The 24,473-nt window shown below is 42.9% G+C and overlaps 1 protein-coding gene across 1 annotated transcript in view; it reads left to right on the top strand.

Annotated features, from left to right (window-relative positions):
- WWTR1 (WW domain containing transcription regulator 1) overlaps positions 1-24,473 on the top strand; it is a 125,624-nt gene that overhangs the window by 64,452 nt on the left and 36,699 nt on the right. Inside the window, exon 2 of the mRNA XM_075004629.1 lies at positions 8,405-8,541. Coding sequence (XP_074860730.1) covers positions 8,405-8,541 — 137 coding nt within the window. The remainder of the gene's footprint in view (positions 1-8,404; positions 8,542-24,473) is intronic.

The following is a 24,473-nucleotide window of genomic DNA, read 5'->3' as shown; positions in this document are numbered from 1 at the left end:
CCAGTGAGGTTAGTTCTTCATTAGAGTGGGTGTGGCAAATGGAGGACTAACAGAATTTTCATGCTGCTGCTTGCTAACTTAACCTAACTTAACCTAACTACTCTCTCTTGGCCAGGCAGCAGTGGAAGTTAGGGTTTAGAGTTTGAAAACCTGATACCTGAATTGGCTCAGAATTCTAAAGCGCTTTTACACTTTAGAACAGGAAGCCCACATCCACATGAGAAACTTGTCCCGAATTACCAGGAGCTGGAGATAGAACAAAATCATCAAAATATCATCAAAATAGATCAGGCCTTCTGCTTTCCCATGTTACAAAGATAGGCTGGCCACTAAGAGCCCAGAGTCCATGGGCAGAGAGCTCATTTTTAAATCATGCTGGTAAAGGTCCCTTTGTTGCAAGGGGGCAGACAGAATTGCCAGGCTTGTGGGCAAGGTGGTGACCTCAGGCAGAAGGGATGGGACAGAGGCTAGCTTCCCTTCAGCACCACCTGGCACATGTGCTGTCTGGGGCTCCACCTGCCACTGCTGCCGCAGTAGTGGTGGTGGCAACTGGGAGCCCAGGGCCCTTTTGCATTGGCAAGCCCTTGGGCAACTGCCCACATTGTCCCCACTCCTCGGCCCGCATCAGCAGACCTGTTTCAATTGTCAGGGAAGGAGCGCTAGCCCACAACTGAACCTTTCTTGAAAATCCTCCCCTTGTATTTTGTCTTTTCTGTCTATTTATATGGCCTGCCTCACTGTAATATGTGAGTGCCCCACAGTAATGTGCCAATAGAAATAACTTCGGTTGGTGAGAGAAACAAGCTTTTGAGTGGCTTGTCTCCTTCATCAGCAGAAGTGAGTCCAATAAAAGATGTTTATTACTTCATCCATCTTTTCCCTCTTAACATCCTGGGACTGACATGGTTACAACTCCACTGCAGAAACAAGTCATAATATCTACCTCAAAGAAGTTTTATGTTATAATTCAGGTCTAAATGTATGTTATACTGCTGTAGTTCCAGTATAAGGGCAGGTCTACACTGAAGGGGAAGGTCAAATTAAGGTACGCAACTCCAGTTATGTTAATTATGTAGGTGGACTCAATGTACCTTAATTCAGGCTTCTGTGGTATCTCCACTGAAGGAGGTCACTTCCTTGCTCCTCATGAGGGGCAGAAGTACTGATGCTGACACAGGCGACCCGCGAATTCCATTTAGCGCATCCCTACCAGGAGCACTAAATCAAACTCTGGAAGACAGACTGCAGCAGAGTCGATCTCCCAGAAATGAAGACATAACCTTGGTGTCTGCACAGGTGTTATGCCTCTATAACCATGTTAGTTTAACTGGTAAATCTTTCCTATATAAACAAGGCCTTATAGAAAGCTGCGTTGTCAAGGGCCTTTTACACATTGTCACCAAGGCTCAGATTTAATGCAGACTTTAATACTGAAAGATAAATACACATGTAGCCATTAGCCAGTGAAGTCATAAGAACCAAATGGTAAGAGCAGTTAAAGCTTTGCTGTCTGTCTTGTGAGTAGTTTGTCTTTTCCACATAACTGAGTAAAACTGCGCTGCAAGATTGCCCACTTGGTACCAAATGGATGATCTGTGGTTTGTATTGCTTATTTTTATGGACGCTTTGCTTTCTGTCTCATTGCTCTCTCTCTCTCTCTCTCTCTCTCTCTCTCTCTCTAATTTTCCCTTGCAGGGATTGGTAGTTCTAGAAAATAAAATAGAGTGGAGTAATCCTTCAGTAAGGATGTTTGGAGCATCTTCTGGATAGTGATTCTCTCCATTTTGCATACAAATACACAAATTTGAGCTGAAATACTTCAAAGAATACTTATTAGTGAAATAGTCTCCTCTTTTTAATGTATTTATTTATTTCAAGCACTGGACTTGTGTCATACTTTTAAGAAACACAGTCCCCAGAATATGCCTAAGTCAACCCTTAGTTACACTTCCACAGCCCCACTGAATTCAGGTCAGCCATTAAACTTAATGCCTGCGTTTATACTTTTATAACAGGGTTCTGCATAAGAGCCACCTCTCTTTCAGCGTTTGCGATTCCATACTGGTGATGTATTTTAGTTGGTTGTGATACTGGAATGTCATGTGTTGCCTGGATTCTTCTCTAAAGGGGCATTTGAACTGCACACTGAACACCACGATCTATCTACCCAGATGTTCTGCATTCAGAAGCTTGGAACCCACTCACAAAGTTCCACATTTGTACGTAGAAGTCCAGCCAGACAACTCTCCAACACCACATTTTGCAGTTCCACATCTGTTTATTAGCCTTTAGCACAAAAGAGAATACTGTGAGTTGAAACTTGTCAGTTTTGCTACTCAACAGGCTGTTGAGATTGATATAAAGGGGGAGACACCCCATGCACTCTTTGCAGTCCTCTGAGACCAGGTAACAAACACCACACTGGGCCAAATTCTGATTTCAGTTACACTAGTATAAATCCATTGATTCCTATGAAGTGAGGGATACACCTGCTTCCACAAAGGCTTCGTTTGGTCTCCAAAAGGTTAACTATCTAGAAATCTGTGATTTGTTGTTCATTAGAAAAGAGAGTTCAATTTCCAGTCATATCCAGTACTGTCGTCCTGTTTTCATACTTGCTGCTGTTTCTGTAAAAGCCATATAATTGTTTTTGCAAGATCCCTTAGAGCTGGAATCTAATTTGTAGAGCTGGTGTTAATTTTAAACTTGTACTGGTACTTCTCTCCTGTTAGTAGCAATAGTTCTTTACATCTATTAACGTTAAATAGTGTCAGTCAATCACAGTTTTTTTCTTGAATAATAGGATAAAAATCTGTCGAGTGGGTGTAGTTAAAAGTTCTAGTAGTGATCAACAATTCCTTGATCCTGAAAATCACAAGATGAATATCACAACTGAACCCCTACATTAGAAACTCTGTCTCCATGTTTTTGAATGCAATAGATAAGTTTGTACACTGCTGGAATGGCACCAATATGGACAATCCAGGACACTTGTGGCTTTTGTCTAAGGCTATTGAGAGCATTTTAAATTTACATAGCACATTCCTGAGGAGTTTTTTTCCCCATGCCCCTAGACAGTTTTAGATCTGTGAGCCCTACATTTTTGGATCAATTTCTCAATTCTGTGGCATGTTCAGAAGCCTTGTCACATGGTTCATTTTGCTCTACTTCTTCCTTGTATAATTAAAGCACAAATTATTGTTTTCCATGTAAAAAGGATAAATTTTTGAACAATACCACGATTAGTTACAACTACAGTTTTGTGACTGTCTGCTTTGCACAACAACTTACAGAACATTTTTATAATCAGTTTTTGTAAGTCTTTTTATCTGAGAGAGGTCTTATTGCAGTGACATGGCTTGCTTAATTAAAGTTGTTTTACATCTTAGAGTTAGTAAATACACCATGCACAGGTTGTGCTGATTTGTGTGCCAGATTACAATTTCTAGACATGTCTTAACTTAAAAATATTCCTTTTTATACCATATGTTCTTTGGTTTATTTGCGTTTTGTACTGTTTTAATACTAATTGTACTGATAGGTAAGGAAAGACACAAAAAGTTCACAGGATGCAAATGGCCAAATCTTTCCTTGTAATCTCTTGTAGGCAGGGTATCTTCATTGGGCTTATTTTAAATATCTTAATGGGGCAGAGAATTGGCTCATGATACAAAGAGGGAAAAATCCCCTACTTTACAAAACTGCAGCTCATCCTAATTTGATTATCAGAAATCAAGTGCTCTGATGGACGAGGGTGACAAATGTGTTTCCAAAATAGTAGCTATTACTTGACTCTCTGGCATTCATAGTGTGATCACAGGTGGTACTAGGACAGATGTATTAATTAAAACAAATGATTCCACTGTTTGGTTAAACTAAAGAATATATTTACCTGTAAGTGTTCTGGAACATATAGGCTACGTCTACACGTGAAGCCTACATCGAAGTAGCTTATTTCGATGTGGCGACATCGAAATAGGCTATTTCGATGAATAACGTCTACACGTCCTCCAGGGCCGGCAACGTCGATGTTCAACTTCGACGTTGCTCAGCCCAACATCGAAATAGGCGCAGCGAGGGAACGTCTACACATCAAAGTAGCACACATCGAAATAGGGATGCCAGGCACAGCTGCAGACAGGATCACAGGGCGGACTCAACAGCAAGCCACTCCCTTAAAGGGCCCCTCCCAGACACAGTTGCACTAAACAACACAAGATCCACAGAGCTGACAACTGGTTGCAGACCCTGTGCCTGCAGCATAGATCCCCAGCTGCCGCAGAAGCAGCCAGAAGCCCTGGGCTAAGGGCTGCTGCCCACGGTGACCATAGAGCCCCGCAGGGGCTGGAGAGAGAGCATCTCTCAACCCCCCAGCTGATGGCCGCCATGGAGGACCCAGAAATTTCGACGTTGCGGGACGCGGATCGTCTACACGGTCCCTACTTCGACGTTGAACGTTGAAGTAGGGCGCTATTCCTATCTCCTCATGAGGTTAGCGACTTCGACGTCTCGCCACCTAACGTCGAAGTTGGTGCCACTACTTCGAAGTAGCGTGCACGTGTAGACGCAGCTATACTGTCTCATTCTGAAGTGCTCCGCACACACAAGGGCTGGAAAAGTCCAGGGCAGTCTGTAACGCCAGTTCATTTTCCAGCTTTTGAGAAGAGGAGGGGCATGATAAGGCCTAGTATTTATGAGTGAAGAGAAGTACAGTTTGGGTTTGACTTTATTTCTTTGTTCTAATTTTTCCTGTGTTAGAGATAGGTAGAAATTCCTGGTTATCCAATAAATTCATCTACAGCTTATATAACGATGCTTTTAAAGAATGTAAAAATTACTACACGCTTGGGGTAGGTACCTTTTCTTATACACATGAATCAAAAGAAATAAACATGACAAATGACAAATATTTTCAATACTTTTAGTTCAGACTCAAGTAATGCAGGCCTGTATGTAATCACTGTTTCTGGTCTGAATGACAAAAAATAATCATATTTCGTAGTCTGTTAATGTCCATTGCTTGCAGGAAATCATTAAAATGCAAGAATGCTAATACTGAAGGGAACTTTGATAAGAGAGGAGGATTTTAAAGCAGGCCATTTTAATATTCTTCTGTGTTTTTATTTTTGTTAAGTACCCTTCTTGATGTACATAACTGGCAATTGCAGTTTTAAGTTTCTGTTTTGTAGTAAGGAACACAGTCACATTCTGACAAGTTATGTGCATCAGGTTCTTCTAAAGGAATTTATGCTTCCAGTTTATAAAGCTGAGTCTATCTTTGAAAGTCACTTAGAAAGAAAATTTAATCGTGGTTAATTTTTTTCTATCTTGACTACATTTTAAAAGATTGAAAAGTAACTTTAAAGTGAAGAATCTATTCTGACGTAAGATTTATTAAGATAGTATTTCAGACATTTTTAAATACTATGCTTTAATACATGCATATCCCTACTTGGGAAGTACATTTTCCCCTATGTGTTTGTTAGAAATCCCAAATGCACAACCCTGATTAAACACAATATTTTTATTTGAATACAGTGTGCCAATGCAAACAGAACTGTGAGCCTTTAAATAGAAATAACAGTTGTATACTAAACCCCACCCTATTTAAAAGTTGATTGGACTGTACACTAGAGAGCATTGGCCAGTTTATTTTTATAACTGCATCTTTCCTATTAAGCCATTTGTAAGTCTTTAGAGTTGGAGGCAGACTGGAAAAAGATCATTTTACAGAACTGGGTACAAGGATTTGTATACTAACAGAAAGGAAAGGTGAAGTAGAATACAAAAAAAATAGCTGAAATGATCCTAATGGTAAAAGCTTGCATGGAGGGGAAGATGGAAGAATGCAGTAATGGGGGAAGAGAAATATGAATGAGGTTTATAGCTGATCCTAGGCTTTCACAGAGGAGAAAGTACTAAGGCGAGGCCTGAAAGGAAGTGACTCAGGTGTGTGATCTACAGTTGTGGAGACTTGAAGGGAGTGGCTTAAAGGTGAAAGAAAAAGTAAAAACAAACAAGCAAAAAGTTATTGGCGGTATAAAGGCAGCCTCAGAACTATTTCTTTAAAAAAGGATATTTTCTGCTTGGGGTTTATATTATTTCTGGCAACATCCAAACCTGACTTAGAGCATGTGGCGAAGTGGAATGGTTAACATCACAGCAGGCTGTTTCGACACTGGCAGACTGGGTGCCAGCGAATGGGACAGGCCCCACACCTCATTGAACACTGGTGGATGAATAGTTGGACACTAGTCTGGCACACCTGTATGTTAGTATTGTGAAACTAGATATTAGTCTTTAAAATGTGTTTGGTGTTTAGATTTTAATGAAATGCTTGTAGGATGCTCCATGTATTAATCTTACATATAACACCTGCACAGTAGGTTATAAGCTAGTATTTATGGCTTGCTCTATATTTACAGCTGCCAGCTTCCTAACTGCACAAAACAGAACACTCTTGCCCCACTCTGTCCCTTTTCCAGGGCCCTGTCCCTATTCACTCCAGCCTTCCCTCCCCTGTTGCTTGCTGCCCCCCAGCACCTTCACTCACTCACTTATTTTCACTGGGTTGGGGCAGGGATTTGGGTGCAGGAGGAGGTTAATGGCTCTGACAGGGGGTACAGGCTCTGGGGCGGGGCCAGGGATGAGGTGTTCAGGGTTCAGGAGAGGTGTGGGAGATGATGGGTTTGGAGTATGTGAGAGGGCTCTGGGCTGAGGCAGGGGTTGGAGTGTGGGAGGGGTATAGACTATGGAGTAGAGGTGCGGGTTCCAGAGTTGGACCAGAAATGAGGGGGTCAAGATGCAGGAGGGGTGACTGGGCTGGGCAAAGGGGGTGCAGTAGGGGGGTTATGCAGACTCTGGAGGAGTTTGGGTGTGGGAGAGGGCTCAGGGCTGGGGCAGGGTTTGGAGTGTGGGACGGTGTGCAGGGACTGGGATTAGGCTGGTACTTACCGCAGGGGGCTCCCTGGAAGTGGCTCCATGTCCTTTATCCTTTTTTTAAGGTCTGTTCTCTAGACTTTCTTTAATTTGCCCACATTGATCCTGAAATGTAGCGCCCAGAACCAGATGCAGTACTCCAGTTGAGACCTAATCAGTGCGAAGTAGAGTGGATGAATTTCTTCTTGTGTCTACTTACAGAACTTCTGCTAATATATCCCAATATGATGTTTGCTTTTTTTTTGCAACACTGTCTCCCTGTTTGCTTATATTTAGTGTGTGGTTCACTATGACTCCTAGATCCCACTCTGTAGTACGCTATCCTAGACAGTCAATTCCCATTTTCTCTGTGAGCAACTTATTGTTTGTTTCGCACTGAGTACTTTGCATTTGTCTTTATTGTATTTCATCCTCTTTACTTCAGATAATTTCTCCTGTTTGTCCAGATAATTTTGAATTATGACCCTATCCTCCAAAGCATTTGCAACTCTCCCAGTCTGCTGTCATCTGCAGACTTTATAAGTGTACTTGCTCTTCCATGATCTAAATAATTAATGAAGGTATTGAACAGAACCAGACCCAGAACTGATCCCTGTGGGGTCTTATTTCGCAAGCCCTTCCATCATGACTGTGGACCACTGATAACTACTGTCTGGGTATGATTATCCAACCACTCTCCTTTTAGTAGCTTCATGTAGGTTGTATTTCCCTAGTTTGTTTATAAGAATGCAATGTGAGACAGCATTTAAAAACCTTACTAAAATCATGATATTTCACATCTGTCTCATCCTCCTTAAATCCACAATGTGTGTTACCCTGTAAAAATTGTTAAGTTGGTTTGACATGATTTGTTCCTGACAAGTCTATGCTGTTACTTACCATCTTACTATCCTCTAACGTGTTTGCAAATTGACTCCCTAATTATTTGCTCTGTTATCTTTCTGGGTACCGAAGTTAAGATGACTCTTCTGTAATTCCTTGGGTTGTCCTTTTCTTTCTCATGGATTGGCATTAAACAGTATTTTCCCTTTTCTAGTCCTCAGGAATCTCTCCAGTCTTCCATGACATTGTGAAGATAATTGCTAATAGCTTAGGTATCTCCTCAGTCAGCTCCTTGAGTATTCTACAGTGTGTTTTCTGAGACCCTGATGACTGGAGACATCTAACTTGTCAAAGACATTGTTGTGAGTGGCACCATTTGTCCAGGTTCATGAGGGTAGTCCATATGGAAACATAAGCAAAGTGGTGTCCCAGCAGATAGAAGACTGGAAGGTTGCAATTGGTTCAAGAATAAAGGCAAAGGAAAGCATTAAAATTGTTTGCAGATGAATTGGGGTGAATCGAGAAGGATGTATAAGTGATAGAGAGATAATGGTTTCTTTTATGGTGCCTAGGCTCTGACAACATGCACAGAATGGTTGAGGTTACCCTTTTATATTGATCTCCTTTCCTTTCCGTTTTGCAGTCATATTGAAAAAATTACGACATGGCAAGACCCTCGAAAGACCATGAACCAGACACTGAATCATCTGAATCATCATCCTGCAGCGTCTTCCACACCATTGTCACAGAGATCAATGGCAATGTCCCAGCCAAATCTGGGTAAGTACTGCAAGTTATTTCCTGTCTTGGAAAAAAAAATAAAAGGAGTGGAACTATGATTTTCTAATGTACTTTTTGCTTGAGTGCAGGTAGCTGTGTGCATCAGTGACCCTGTCATCAGGCCAAGTAACATAGTCCCCATTTCCTCTGTCTTTTGTTTCTTCTGTAATCTCTGAAATAAGGGAACGACAACATTGCTATTGCTTGAGATAAAATTCTGACATTGTCAAGAAGCTTTTTGTTTTGAAACTTTAATGGCAAATCCCTTTTGTGGTATTGAGGAGGACAGAAAAATACATCAGCCCAGTACTTTTCCATTCAAGTGTGCTATAAAACATGCCTTCATCACCAGTACGTTTTATTATTCTCTAAGTTGCAGAACAAAGTTCTGTCAGAAGAAATCAGCTCTGAGCCTTTCCTCTATCTGATCAAACCAAAGGTTATTCTTGGGCCTTTGTATGTATTAGATTGTTGGATTCTGCAGCAACAGTTGCTTAAATGCTTTCAAAGCAAAGCTATTTATTCTATTTACATTGATCTGTGTAAGATGGAGGAATGTGAGAATCACTTACAAATGGAATAGATTTGGTTAAATCCTAAATTTTAAATAAATAAAGAAAACCCACAAACTATCTGAAGACCTTTGCTGAACGGCTTGGAAACCTACATGCCTTCTGATTCAGCCAAGCACTTAGGTGTGCACTTAACTTTAAGCATGTGCTTAAGTTCTCTTGATTCTGCTGAATCTGAGGCTTAGTGAATATAACATCCATGGAGATTCAGGAAGAAATTAAAAAAGGAAAGAAAGACCATCATTATATGCTAAAGAAATAATAATGATGCTTTATATTTACATTGCAACTTTGATCTGAAAATCCTAAAGTTCTTTCCAGAGATAAGTCATGTAACTTCTTTTATGTATGGCAAAAATGAAGCCGAGCAAGGTCAAATTACTTGCCCAAGGTCAGACACTTAGATCAAACAGGCCTGATTGGAAATAATAGCCAGATTTTAGTGGAGAGAGGGCCTTTGAATTTATGGGTTTATGAGTTTATGAGTTTGCGCATATGCAGTTCAGCTGGGCTCTCTTTTCACATACAGAAAAGACTTCAGAGATCTTTCTGTTGTAAAGTCACTTATGGCTGAAATACAAAAGATATACTTATTTTTATGTTGGGTTTATAATAAGTGCTTTACTTATGACTAGTCCCTAACGTAAATCATCCCAGGCTTTCTTCACTTGCTTTTTCCCAACAACTGTCACTGCTTGGATATTTACAGTACAAAGCTGTTGTTGGTTGTGCTATGCAAGTCAGTGGACAGTAGCAGATGTGACATCTGAAGAAGAAACCTGAATAAACTCCAAAAGGCTAGTGAGTCATACTAAATGGTAATACCAACACTTTGCTCTGTTATTTAAAAGCACAGCTGCCTGGGGTTCGCTTTCAGTCCAGAGCAAGCCTAAAATAAAGACTCAAAGGAAAATGATGGGACAGGTTTTTTCTTTTGCTCATGTCAACACTTCACGTTTTTTATCTCTGCTATTCAGTGCTCCCTTCCCCCCAAATGTGGGGGAAACCCACACATTAGAACTTTTTAAAATAGGATTTCCCCCAAAGATTTTGGGGAAAGACACTGAGTCAAATCCATTAAGTAGTGATTTAAAAACAAAACAAAAATTAAATTAAAGGTTGTGGGAGGAGGAGGGGAGGAATATTAATGAAGATTCAAGAGATTAAAAATAAAAGCCAGCTGGGCACCACCCATTGGTTTGGGCGGGAAGCTCTACTTGAAGGGATTTGGATGCCATAATATAATGAATGAAAAATAGTTTGGATCAAGTTCACCTCTGGGACAGCTCCACTGACTTTAAAACCTGTAAGTGTGACCTTGAATACCTCCAGCTACACCATACACTTTGACCAACCGCCACATTAATTTGGAGTGATGTTTTCTATGTTTGTACGGATTCTAGGATGTTATGGCCTTAGTCTGTTATTAGGCCTAGGCACTGTTGCAATAAAGTAAAAAAATAAATAATAGTTTCCACAATGTCAGTTTTAGTTTAATCAACTGGTTGATTGCGCCAACATTTCAAGTTTTTTTCTGAGCCTAGCCACTTACTTGTGAGATTGGTCTGCAAACTATTGGGACTTTTTCTTTCATCTACTCTGCATCAGGTTCTGTATCATGATTACTGGTTTTACAATCCAAGTGTTTATCTAGATAGACCGCTGAAATGTATGTGTTAAAACCCTTAAAAAAAACTATGTTAACTTACAAAATAAGAACAGGAACAACATTTTATTTAAAAACAAAAAATAATTCCATTTAGGCTATTTGGAAAGTGTTCATACCTGCAGAGCTCCAAGATTATGAATTAAACCTCCCCAAAAACCATTCACCTCGTCTCATGCAAATGTACTCTGGATACTGGATGTACCAGTTCAGAGAACACATAAGCAGTTTTCACTTCCATACCAGGATGTCTCTATTTTAAAATTATTTTTGCCAAAAGTACATTACATCTCCCTTTACTATTCTGTGACACTTACCAGTGTTATAAAACCTGCTTTGTTGCGTTTATGTCAGACATTTAAACGAGCAGTTCTCTGGAATAGTGTTCTGGCCCCTGAGACAGAAGATTTTGTGCCAACATCCTACCAGACATCACAGGAAAAATGAAAACTGCATAACAAGATAAACTGCCTTTCTGGTGATAGCTGGTTCCTAGCCTTTTAGCAAAAGCAGCCTATGCCTCTGTCTGTTGCCTTGGTAAACAATGTAGAATTAAAAAGTAAGTTTCTCCTTTGAAGATGTGCCACCTACAAGCAAGACATTTAAGTATTCCAGGTCTGAGTCTTGGTCTGCACTTCCAATTACTAACGTGTTTTTCTTGCTATGCTCCTTGTGATGATATGGAAAACGTGGTCTGTTTTGAACAGCTTTTTTGTATTGTCTTATAACATCCTTTCAGCTATATCTTCTGGGAAGTATGCAAAGACACTTACAAACTTTTTATTAAAATCAAATAATGCGAGAAAATGACAGCATGTCCCAGTGTGTTCATGGCTTTAGGCATAAAGCAATCTATAGTGAATTTTCATTGAAACCTGAAGGTATACAATACTTTAAGGACTCTGCAGCCCTTTTCTGTGCCCTCCCCCAACCTTTTAACTATGATTTATGTGGTAAGTTTATGAGCTACATATCTCTTTTCATATATCAGCTCTCCCTACTTTAAAGGTTTATTTTTATAAATGCTATTTAATATAGAACACTGCAGGCATTTTTGTCTTTGATGGCTCTTGTTTAGTTCTAGATATACTCATGTACAGCCAATATATGCTGATATGCTAGGTTGGATCATTAGTCCAACTCCATAAAAGTCAATGAAGTTGCCTGGATTTAACTGAGAGCAGAATTTGGTCTTTACGTCAATACAGTTTTCTAGCAAGCTGATTTTGTTTTTAAGACTAGCATTTATAAACCTCTCAGTCATATGCACCTCCAAAATTGTGGTTATCTGGATGTGCAAAGCAGAGATTACTTTAGTAGGAGGAGTTCTCTAATTATAAGATGAGGGTTTGCTCTGGTTGGTACAGAGTTAAGGACGTGGCTTTGAAAGCAGAGGGTAGAATGCTTACAGGAGCACAACTGTACCGCTGCAGCTGTGCTGCCTTAAGATCCCTGGTGAGCGAGAACTCTTCTGCTGACATAATTCTACCACCCCTAAGAAGAGGTGGTAGCTATGTTGCCAAAAAAACTCTTTCACTGATGTAGTGCTGTGCATATTCCTACTCATGCTGGTTTAACTTATGTCTCTCGGGGGGGTGTTTTTTCACAGCCCCGAATGACGTGAGTTTTGCTGAAGTAAGTGGTAGCGTAGACATGGCCTTAGTGAAACATATTTCTTTTCCTTTCATCAACATTTGATGTGTCCCATTTGTTTAATGCTGAATCTGCATCTGAATCCAGTTGCAGTCTAACGTAGCATAAATGGATCAGGTGAAGAAGACTAGTTGTCTTTCCCAAGTGACTGAAAGAATAAAACCTTACTCCAGAGTCAGCTAAATGTGGTATCTACACTGATCTGCTGCAATAAAATAGGGCTTACAGTGAACTATTCTGTCATGTGTCTAGGAATCCAACCTAATAGCTTCCTTGTCTTTTCTTATCACCTAACATCAGCGTCGGCACAGGAAACAACCTTCTTTGTTACGTGTATATTATGAGTATAATTTACTTGAGTGTTTAGCTCATGGAGATCACGCTTTATATTGAAGCTCCATTTATAAATGGTTAATAAATTATTGTTATATGGTCTGACAGATAAATATGAGGCTTATAACCTACTAGCTGTTGTACCCAGCGTTGTTCGGGTCCTTAACTGAAGTTTTTGTTTGTTTATTTTTTCTGTTCCTGCCCACTCCAACCCACCTTCTCTCAAGAGTTGGGGGTCAGACCTCAGATCCAGGCCCCACTTGCCTGTCCTCGGAAGGTGAGGGGGCTGGTTTGGATCATGGCTGCCAGCTGCCCTGCATCTCCAGGGAAGCGGGGGGTCAGTTTGGGCTGCAACTCCCAGTCCCTCCCCCCGGCTGGGGGGTTCCAGTCAGGCTGTGACTCCTAAAATTGGCAGCTGAAATCCAGGGAGGTGGGGGGACTGAGCCCCAGCATGAGCTCCGGAGAGGGAGGGGAGTGTGGCTCATTCCCTTGGTCCTAGCCAGAGTACCGGGGAGGGGCGGGGAGCAGGGATCTTGTGCCCATCCCCAGAGAGAGCAGCAGGGACAGGGCTGGGTTGGGCCACTTTCCCAGCCCCAGGGGTGATAGACATAGGTTTCCTGGCCTAGCATTCTGCGGGGGAAGGGCGGAAAGAGGAATAGTTGGGGGAGGGGTGTTCAGGGAAACAGCAGAGCTCCCCTTGTGGGGCATAATTGCAGATACTTACCCCCCTCCCATCGCCTTGTGGCTACTGGTTTCCTGCTGCAGCTGCCCCCAGTGGTCACTCTGCAGAATCACTGTTCCCAGTAGTTGCTGCCCCCAGTGGTCAGTCTGATGTATGTCGTCCCTCCTGTCCTTGCTCTTCCCTTTCCATGTTCTGGGAAATCCTGGGATTTCAGGCATTTCCCACTTTCCAGGCACAACCATACTCTGACCTTGGTTTAAGATAGTGTAAGAGGAAACTGCATATCAGATTTCATGGTCGTCGCTCTTACAGTTTAAGAGGAGTTCTTGAACAAATGTAGCACTCACAGACAGAGAGACACACTCTGAAATATATTGTTGGTGATAAGACATTACTTATGTCTGTATTGTGCTTATTACATTTATTAATCAGTTATTTACTTTCTATAAACCATTTATAAATGTAACTTGAATATAAATTGTGCCTCAGATGGGCTTTTTTGGAACTTGGGTTTGTAATAAATATGATCTGCAGTGGCCTTCGTAGCAATCCCTGAAGTAAGAGAGTTGCTGAGTATTGTTTTGGGCCACATGCCGGCAAGATGTTTTTTCAAGTAGACCCTCATAAGTGTTTTGTTTCTTTCTATACTGTGCATCATGTGTATTGCATGATTGTATTGCAAATCCACAGAATCATGTGGATTTACATTTTGATTTCTTGGAGCTACTTCAGTGGGGCTACTTTGGCCTTTAATTAAATAGTGCCTTGATTTATCATTATAAAGATTGCTTTAAAATGAAATGTAATGAAAGCACATCAACTTATTGCTTCACTTTTTGATATAATTCAATTTGTGTTTATATGGCTGAGTAGCTGCTATTTAGAAAACGTCCAACCAGAAGTTAGGCAAAGTTTCAAAGAAGTCAGTTGGGTTCAGCATGGGTACAGGCACACAGCTGTGTGTTGTCAGTTGCAGGACCAAGGCCTTACTACAAATGCTAGAGAGGTTTAGAATATATGACTAGTAAATGAAGTCAGCCTGTTTTTGTCCATAATATTCTATTAAGAATTTTTGCTTAATCCTTCCAAAGATGCATAGATATAGAGGCTGATAGATGAGCTACAGTAAATTTTACTTTTAGTCAATTTTTTGAAAATTCACAAGGGGCTTGTCTACACTTCCCCCAGCTTCAAAGGGGGCATGGTAATCAGGGCGACGGGAGATTACTAATGAAGTGCTGTGGTGAATATGCAGCACTTCATTAGGCTAATTCTCCCCCACAGCAACTTCGAAGCATCAAACTTTAAAGTTCCGGCATGTGCTTAGCCACTTCAAAGTCCCTTTACTCCTCATGCCAGCACTTCAAAGTCTGATGCTTTGAAGTTGCTGCAGGGAAAAGTTAGCCTAATGAAGTGCTGCATATTCACCGTAGCACTTAATTAGTAATCTCCCCACTCCCTGATTACTATGCCCCCTTTGAAGTTGGAGGGAAGTGTAGACCCAGCCAAGGGGTTTTCTTGCCCCCAACTTCTTGCCTAGTTATTTATAGATCCACACTTTATTATGAATGTCAAATATACAAGCATGGACTGCCCCTAACACCCATGACCCCCTTCAAAGCATAGCTGTGCACCCTTCTTACATGGCGTATTGTCATTTGCATCGTTATGTTGCATAAGCCCTCTGTATATCTGGAGGATTGTTTTATCTTCCCCAGTGTTTTTTTCGTACCAATACAGGCTGGTATACTGTACCGGCACCTTGGCAGCGCCAGTTGGGATCCCCTCTGGCAGATCCAGCCCCAGGGGTGTGTAGCCCTGTTGGCAGATCCAGCCCTGGGACCCAGACAGGGGAACACCAGCAGCCCTGGGACTGGGAGTCCTCAGAGGTGCAGAGCCCCACTGGCAACTCCAGCTCTGGGGATTGGCTGGGACTGGGGTCACCCTGCAGCCCTGAGGCTGGGAGCCATTACCACAAAAACCCCACTGGTTAATTGTTTTCTCTGCGTAATGGCTCACATTCTCAAGTTGTTTGATCCTTTCCGGCCCACATGATTTTTTTTTTTGTTGCTCTGAGTTTGAAGGGCTTCATAATACAATGTTCTATCTAAGGTGCAGCTGGGATGTCTTTGCCGTTCAGCCATTTGTACAGCTTACTAACTAAAGCATATGTCTTGAATCCCCAGTTTCATCACTTCTTTTCAGCTCTTGACAGTCCTTTTTTTGTATCAATAGAGCAGCCAGCCTCCCCAGCCTCCCCACCCAGCCTCCCCAGCCAGTCCCACTGTTGGGGCTGCTAAGGTGCCAGTACTCAGTACCACCAGGTACCTGCCAAAAAAAAACACATTAATTTTGAAACTTCATGAGTGCAGATTGTCTTTTCTTCATCTATTTCCTGTTTAAAGTGGAAGAGTAATTTATTCTCTTCTTTTGTACAGTTAAAATATTTCCCAGTGCATGTTGCTAGTTGGCTGTTGGCCGTGATCAATACAACTGGTATATCCCACTTTTTTCTAAATAATTTGTGGCGAGGAAGTCAGCATATATTGTATTCTCATACAAGACACAGTGGCATTCACTGCACTAGAATGCCTAACGATTGCATGAGTCCAGACACACCAGGTCCACCAGCTATAGTTTTGGGGCAGAAGGCCTGTTTTGATGACCTGTCCTTGAAGGCCAAGGGGGCCAGCTGACTATGAAGACCCTGAGGATGAATAGTTTTGCAAACACACTATCAATGATTTTGTAAAGCGTTACAACCAATTTTTTTCCTTTGGACTAATGAAATGATAAAGTGGCTCCTTTATGCTCTCTTCAAATGCTTTGTCCTTGTAGTCCTTCATGATATTCCCATGGCTTTCACCTGAAGAAGTGAGGAGAGGGCTAGACTGCTAGTTATTATGAGTGATTCCTTTTCTTTCTCTATGAAAACTCAAACAATAAGTCTACTTGAGAGGGTTTTCCCAACAAAACTGGGCTTTTATTGGAAACACTCTCAGAGCATCTACATGCAAAATGCTCTTAGTGAGCAGTTTGTCAACAAAACCCAACACATCTGCCGGTAGTGTTATATGTCTCCCCATTCAGGTATAACGCATCTCTTGGCAGTGTTCTGTCGACAGAACAGCTGTGTAGACACTCCGGGACCCTTTTGTTGACAGATGGGGCTTCCAGTTCACTGGGCAGCCCTGTTTGCAGAGCTTCCGGTTGGCTGTTCTGTCAAGGGAGGCCCGGGCAGTCTGTCTGCTCTCTGTTGACATAGCAGACTGCTCTTTCGATCTGCTTTTATGTGTAGACACAAACTGGGAACAGAAGGTTTGCTGGGAAATCCCTTCTGACAGTGACTTCTGTCTACAGATGCTTCTTGTGTAGACATAGACAGAGTGTTTTGAGTATCACTGTGCATGTGCCCTGAGGACTCACCATGAGGGGCTGTACAGCAATCTATTCTCTCAGTCCCCTGTCTAATGCAAACCTGCTCAGTGCTGGCTAGTGCTGTGGAACAACTTACCCACTAACAGAGACAGGTGTGTGAATAAGGTCGTGCTGGATGAAGCTCAGCCCAGGAAAAATGGATGTGCTTTTGTAGAAAGACAGAGAACATAGACATGGCAAAGAAAATATTGGCACCCGCATCTGAGAGGACGTGCTTACCTCTTGTTTTCAGATCTGCAACATGGGGGATGTTTGTTTTTTTGTTTTGTTTTCAGATGTGGACCTCACCCTAGTCATGTTTTCCTTGTTTAGTTTAAGGCTGGATCCCTGTAACTTGTTCTACATGGAACTATATCTCAAGGCTATTCTAAAAGTCCAACTGATAGAGAATGACTGCATCTATCTTCCAAGTAGAGCACATTATACCTTTGCTCCATGATTTGCACACCCCATAATATTCATGAGCTTGCCTTTATAATGCAAATAGATATGAGCAACACATCTTGAAGAACAACAGTTACAACAGTGAGTGACCATTTTGGTTTTGCAAGAGAAAAATTTTAACATCTAAATTTTGTCCACCAGAGCCCTACATTTTGTTGCCTTTAGGGCACACTGTAAGGCCCAGCTCTTGTATTATGGTTTTTCTAAAGGACTGGGAATTTTTAAGTTGGGTCCTGGGCTTGATAGTGTGGGAGAAGTTGGTATTCTATCATTTTGTGTGGTTTTGGGTTTAATTAATTAACTAAGCCTTACATGTACACATAATCAGAGAGTGTTGTTAAAAGGTGCTGATCTATCTAAATAAATTAGTAAAATAATAGTCCCTCTGGATGGTTCCATCATTATCTGTAGCGCCCCAGACCATCCTCTCTGTCTCTTTCTTCACCAGTGCATTTTTGTGCTGGCACTTGCCAGCACTGAGTACTGGCACCTTGGCAGCCCCACCCATGGGATTGGCTGAGGGCATGGGGTGGCGAGCCAGCTGAGTAGCTGCACATCTTTTTTTTTCTGCAAAAAAGGCACTGGTCTTCACTATTGGCCATGTCACACCAACAGCACTCCCTGCAAATGGAATTCCTGTCTGACTCTCCCCGCTTGGCATTGTCCTTTTCTGGCATGCCAGACAGCTTGTATGCGTCAGCAATCTGTGCCCTGAGAAGTGATTGATGGGTGCAAGTGTAAGAGCTGTGGTTGGGTATGAGCCGTCTGGCAGGCCCGAAGTGTCAGCAAAATGAAGCAGAGCCACCCGCAGAGAACTGAAGCCGATCAGTGTCCCTCGTGTCCCAAACCCTCTGCCTCAGCATCGAGACAGTCTTGCCTGTTTGTTCGTACTCCCGCTGTCGGGTTTGTTTTTCCATAAAATATTTTCTATTGTGCTTTGCCAGACTTCTGAGTTCTGCCCTGATCTGCAGTGGTTATCTGAGCCAAATAGCTCTACCTCTGTCGTCCAGCTCACGGGTGTGCAAAGTCGGGGGTGGGCCCTCATGGGGAGGAGTGAAATTTCATAAGGGGGGCACAGCACAGTTGGCTGCTGGTCTCAGCCTCATCCATCTCATTAAAAATGTTGAACTGTTACTGTTTTTATGTCTGTGTATTTACATTTATATACAATTAATACAATTGTTACATTCCACAGACTTCTTTTCTTACATACATCAAAAGGCTATTTTTTTGTATGCACATAACTGAACTTTCTGTTGGTTTGGATTACGTTAGCCAGGTGCAGGGGCCCTGCTAACTGCAGAGCTGAAGAGTGGGCCCAACATAAAAACTTTTCTCACCCCTGCTCTAGCCTCTCTGCAGAAAGGCTGCCTTATAGATTTCTGCTCAGTGAGAGTATCATGTATAATACTTACCCTACTTTCTTCACAGGGCTTGTAAGGGTTAATTCACAGATTAAAAATGCGCTGATATAAATATAGTATTACAACTATGCGAAATAATCTCATTCCTAAGAAACTGAATTTTGGTATTCACACACCCCTGTCTTATCTGGATCAAGTTATTTATGTCTCTCCTGTCACTTTCTTCATCATTGTGTACTGTTGTCCTCCAGTCAGGAGGGTCACCAGAGGCAGCAGACTAAACTCCGGCTATTCTACAGAGATATTTCAAAATAAGATATTTGGAAACCACTAATTTAAAATAGCATTTCCAGACCCATAGAACTATTTTGAAATAGCTCCATTGGGTACCATTATGGCTTATTTTGAAATCGTGCTATTCCATGTCTTAAAAGTGCCTATTTCGAAATGTCTGTTTCAAAATAGGCATTATTACTACTGCAGTGAGGGTTACCAGTTTCAAAGTAACACGCTCGTTATTTTGAATTTACTTTGAAATAGCATGTGCATAGTAGTGTGGACGCTCACAAGGGTATTTAGAAATAACGGCTGTTATCTCGCAGTAACTCTGTAGGGGAGATGTAGCCTGACTGCCCTAGAGAACTGAGGGACGGCGGTTGGGAGGTGATTAGAAGTGTTGGAGTATGCAGTGGTGAGGCAACCTGGTCTAACATGGGGAGGACACTAGATGGCTTGCTGTAGAAATGGGCCTGGTGAAAGTTAAGGTCATGGCACCTTGAAATAAATCCCCACCAATTTTTCCAAATCAAATACAGGAGTCTGGCATAATGAATAAAGAGGTGCTACGTGAGGAGTTTCAGAAGCTGGAATTTCAGAACACACTATATGTATTTGTAAGGGATTTGATACAGGCAGGGCAGGTAGCTTTATGGGCCTCTGCTTGCACTTGCAGAACATTTTTCAGAAGAGCATCTCAAGTGCTACACACACACCAGGTAATTAAGCTTCAGAACCTGGCTTTGAAGGAGGGAAATAATAGTCTTCTGGCACAGATCAAGAAAATGACGCATAGAAAGTGAAGACCCTGATTTTATACTCAGTATGGTCTGTCAGGGGCCATCACCTTTGAAAATCAAACCCTAAGTGACCCATGCAAGGTTACTCAGCAAAGTTCATAGCAGATTTGGGAACAGAATCCAGAGCTTCTGACTTTTATACGCACACTAATTCTTAGTCTCATGGTGTGATCATTATACCATGCTCCCTGACTGTATGAAAGAGAACTGCACTAAACTCAAGAGCAGGGGTCAGCAACCTTTATGAGGTGGAGTGCCAAAATTTGACCCTTTGAACTCCATGTACGGTCCAAGTGCTGGTGGTACTTTTTAAAGTCACTAATAGTTTTACTTATAACAGCTTCATTCTTAAATGCATTAAGATGCAGAGCTTTACCAGTTAGGTGGTGGTTGGTAGTAGCATTAACTGGTCTTTTGTTACTCCCCGGGCAGCATGGCTTTGAGCAAGCTCTGACTGCATGGGGACGAGGGGCAAGGTTGAGCTCCCACCTCTTATGTCGATGAAAATTGGCTCCCATGCCACTCTTGGCACCTGTGCCAGGGGTTGCTGACCCCTGCCATAGAGGAAGAAAGCTTCAGAATTTCACTGCAAAGAAAGAGAAAGTTCTTTGCCCAAGCAAAGATTTACCAACAAGTATGAGCCCAGTGGTTTGAGATGCACAGCTTCAGCTGCTCAAATAAATTGTTCTGAGGAAGTTGAAGACATCAGATCTTAAAACGGTAAATTTTAACAGGGAAAGCAGCCAATGCTAGCAATGACTTGTATTACAGAAATATGCTTGTGAACTAAAATATTTGGCCTATCAGTACAACGGCTCTGGTTATTTAACTTGGGCCTGGTAATAATGTCAGTTGTGGTATTTTACACCTGCTTTGGTGTTTGTACTCAGCCAGGAAGTCCAATCAATAAAGTTACAATAATCCTCCCTAGCAGTAATACAGGAACAAACTAAAGTTTCCGTACCCTGCCATGATAAAAGGAGGTATATGAATGCTATGGTCTGAAGATGATAAAATATCACTTTGATTACACTACCACGCTGGGAGTCCAGGGATAGGGCCACACAAACGCTAAAACCTTTAAGACAGGCAAAATGCATTTCAGTGATAGACCGCATAATATTTGGTGTTTTGGAATTGTCTTTGTTTAGCCAGACTTAGTTTGTTTAAAAATCTGGTTAGAAAGCTGTAATATTTAAAGAGTGCTCTTGCAAGTTGGCTGTTTCAAATCACTTCTGCTTTTTGGATATCCTGAATGTGTATCTGAGAGTCATATATGTCTGTGGTGAATAATGTTAGTTGCTTATGGTTAATGAAATATGATTTACGTGAGTGGTGGGAACTTTTCTGGAGGACGTGCAAACTACATGGAAATGTGTTTTGCCACCCTGCTTTTCTCAGAAAGCATGTTTTCCGATTATTTGCAGTTAACCCCCAACTCACCGTCCTGAAGCAGCTCAGGCTGATTTAACACAGAGTAGATAAGAGTAATTTATTCACATTTTTACAGAGAAGCAGCTACAAATGTGTAGTGACCAAGAGAGTTAACTTCAGTTAGCATAAACCTGGAACATTCAAAGAAGGATGTGTTAAAAAACACTGAGTTTTTTTCATCACCTATTTTTTAATTTAACCGAAAATATGTTTCTGTTTGGATGTAAGCGTTCAGGGCTGGCAACCCAAACATTTCAGCACTGTGCTTGTACAAGACTAGAAGAGGCTAGTTCATTTTCCTAGTCCAAACAGAATGAAACGTCAAAAGCAGAGAAACAAGAAACATGAGAAAAAATAAATAACATTTGTATAATTATTTTAAGTAAAAGTTCTTATTAGTAACATTACTAAGTAATTTTTAACCAGCCTCTGCCACTTTAAGACCAGCTATGCTAAAGAAAAGCCAACCTTCTGTCAGTTTTGTGTTGAATTCAGTTGTGATCCTATTCTTGCAGATTGTTTTAAACCTGCAGCAATGAAGACAGGAAAGTGTTGCTAAAAGTACAAACTGCAAACCCCTGTATATATAGCTGAAACAGTTGAGAAGTTTCTACTTGATCATTTTCAGCCTGGAAAACTGAGTGAAGGTGCTCTGTGTGCAGTGGGATAGTGCATTTTTTTTTTGTTTAATACTTTACAGACTTTTTGGAACAAAATGCACCCTGAATTGAAAGGCAGCATTTTTGCTGACCTTGTTGGAAAGCTTATGCAGTTTCTGGGAAATAAGTGAAACAAGCAGTTCTTTGTTGGCAGGAGCAGATAGAAAGAGAGACAAGGAGGGAGAGACTGGTCTTTTTTTACTTCTCAATGTCGTGACTAAGTCAAAACTGTAATATGGCTAGATTTTTCTTTTACCTCTGCAGACATATGTTTTTCATCAGACAGGGCTGCGTGACACCTGATGCTGGCAAGTTCATATGAATTAAGCTATGGACCGCCTATAAACAGTGTGGGGGAAAGAAATGTATAGCTGCACACACATGCCTCTGACACTGAAATAAATAAAAGTTGGTACAGTCAGTTCAACATATGTGCCAGAAATTATTTACACCTGCATTATTTTGGCATTTGCTATTTGATGATCTTTTGACCACAAAACAATCTCTGCGTTGTTGATACCATGCAAAGAAAGTTACTTGAAGAGTCTCCCTGACAACATTTGAAAAGCTAACTAAGTGGCTGCAATTCCTTTGACTCTAATGAACTTACAACCACTTACACCAGATCTCAATTTTTTCCCTACATTTTGTTCACTTTCATTTGAGCTGGTAAACTGTGTAATGGCTGTTCATTAAGCAGGCTGGAATCGTCCTGTAAAATAAACTTCTGTGTCAAGTGAGAAAAGCCATCCTAAACTTGCCAGTTGGAACAGGTTAGGGTAGAACACTGGTGCACATTTGGGCTATGTCTACACTAGGGCAATCTGTGAACAGAAGTTGCTGTCGCAAGAGATCTTGCGACAAAACCTTTGTCGACATAGCCCATCCACACACAAAAGTGAATCGAAAAAGCTATCCACTCTGTTGATAGAGAGCAGCTGTGCAGCCTGGCCACTCTCTCAACAGAACAGACCCCAGAACCTTGTCACACTAGCCACGTCTACACTAGCTGGCTATTTCGAAATAGCCAGCCCATCTTTGAAATACCGCGCGGCGCGTCTACATGTACCGGGCGCTATTTTGAAGTTGAAATCAATGTAAGGCGGTGAGAAATCAAAATTGCTATCCCCATCAGAAGATGGGAATAGCTCCCTACTTCGACATGTAACGTCGAAGCAGGGCATGTATAGACAATCCGCGTCCCACTACATTGAAATAGTGGGGTCCTCCATGGCAGCCATCAGCTGAGGGGTTGAGATGCTCTGTCCAGCCCCTGCGGGGCTCTATGGTCACCACGTGCAGCAGCCCTTAAAGCTTCACACCCCTGGATTTCCTGTGGCAGGAAGCTGAGAGCATGCAGGCAGCAGCACAGACACATTCATAGCCTGCACTCCCTCCAGACACCCCAGTACCCCACCCAGCTCCCATGGCAGCCAGCCAGCCCCCTGAGCGCCCCCAGGGCACACTCCCCAGGGGGACCCAGGGCTCCCAGCTGTCCAGCCGGGGCAGGGTGTGGGAAGAGGTGGTGGGGCCCCCCCGGTCAGACACCAAGATCCAGGACCTGCTGGGGCTTTGGGGTGAGGAGGAGGTGCTCCAGGTAATGGGGAGCAAGTGGCAGAATGCAGACATGTTCACCTGGCTGGCTGAGGGCCTGGCCTCCCAGGGTCACCCTGTCCGCAGTCCTGACTATGTCAGGAGTAGAGTCAAGGAGCTGCGGCAGGGTTACGCCTGGGCCCGGGCCAGCCACTCTCGGGCCGCCCCTGCCGCTTGCCCCTTTTACAGGAAGCTCAGGGAGATCCTGGGCCCCTGGTACACCTCCTGCCCCCCGGCCACCCTTGACACCTTGGCCGAGGAGCCCCAGCAGGCCCCAGAGCCAGAGTCCGGCTCGGAGGCCAGCCCTGCACTCCAGGGGCCCCCAGAGGAGTCCCCCCATGGGACAGCAGAGGAGGAGGAGGTTTCCAGCGAGTGGGGGACTTCTGATTGACCTCCCTTCCCACAGCTCCAGCAGGGCGTCTGCCCGACGGGTGTCCCCCGACCATGGGAGCAGGCCATCAGGTATGTACCCCAGGTGCACACTCCCAGGGTAAGGGGCAGGGGCAAAGGACATGACCAGGGTCTCCCACACACCCAGCTGACCCTGGACCACCATGGCCCAGCCAGACCACAGCCCCGGGACAGCAGCAGCATGGCCTGGCCCCCAGAACCTGTCAGCACCTGTCCTGCAGGACAGCACCACACCCCATCCCTGGGGGGGGAGCGGGGAGCAGAACCCCTGAAGGGGGTCACCCATGGGGATACCACACCCATCATCCTGGGGGACAGGGGGCGGGGACCCAGCAGCAGAGGGGTTGTGGGGTGTGGGCCACGGGTCAGGGCCCAGACTAACAGCTGTCTTCACTCTTCCCTGCTTTTTTCTGTAGCAACTAGGGCCACGATAGCACAGACGCCGTGTCCGTTGTGCCGGACAGCCCACCCGGGATGTTGCGCCATGGCAGCCAGGTGACAGAGCAGGGACCAGCCCTGGGACGAGCCCGCCACCGCTGGAGCCAGTTGCAGCAGGCTGCTGACCCTCAGGTCCTCACCACCCTCCGGAGCCAGGTGGAGGTGTCAG

The sequence above is a fragment of the Carettochelys insculpta genome, chromosome 10 (genome assembly GCF_033958435.1).
Source record: "Carettochelys insculpta isolate YL-2023 chromosome 10, ASM3395843v1, whole genome shotgun sequence".
Taxonomy (NCBI): Eukaryota; Metazoa; Chordata; order Testudines; family Carettochelyidae; genus Carettochelys; species Carettochelys insculpta.
Note: the sequence above shows the minus strand (reverse complement) of the source record. Positions and strands in the feature narration are given on the sequence as shown.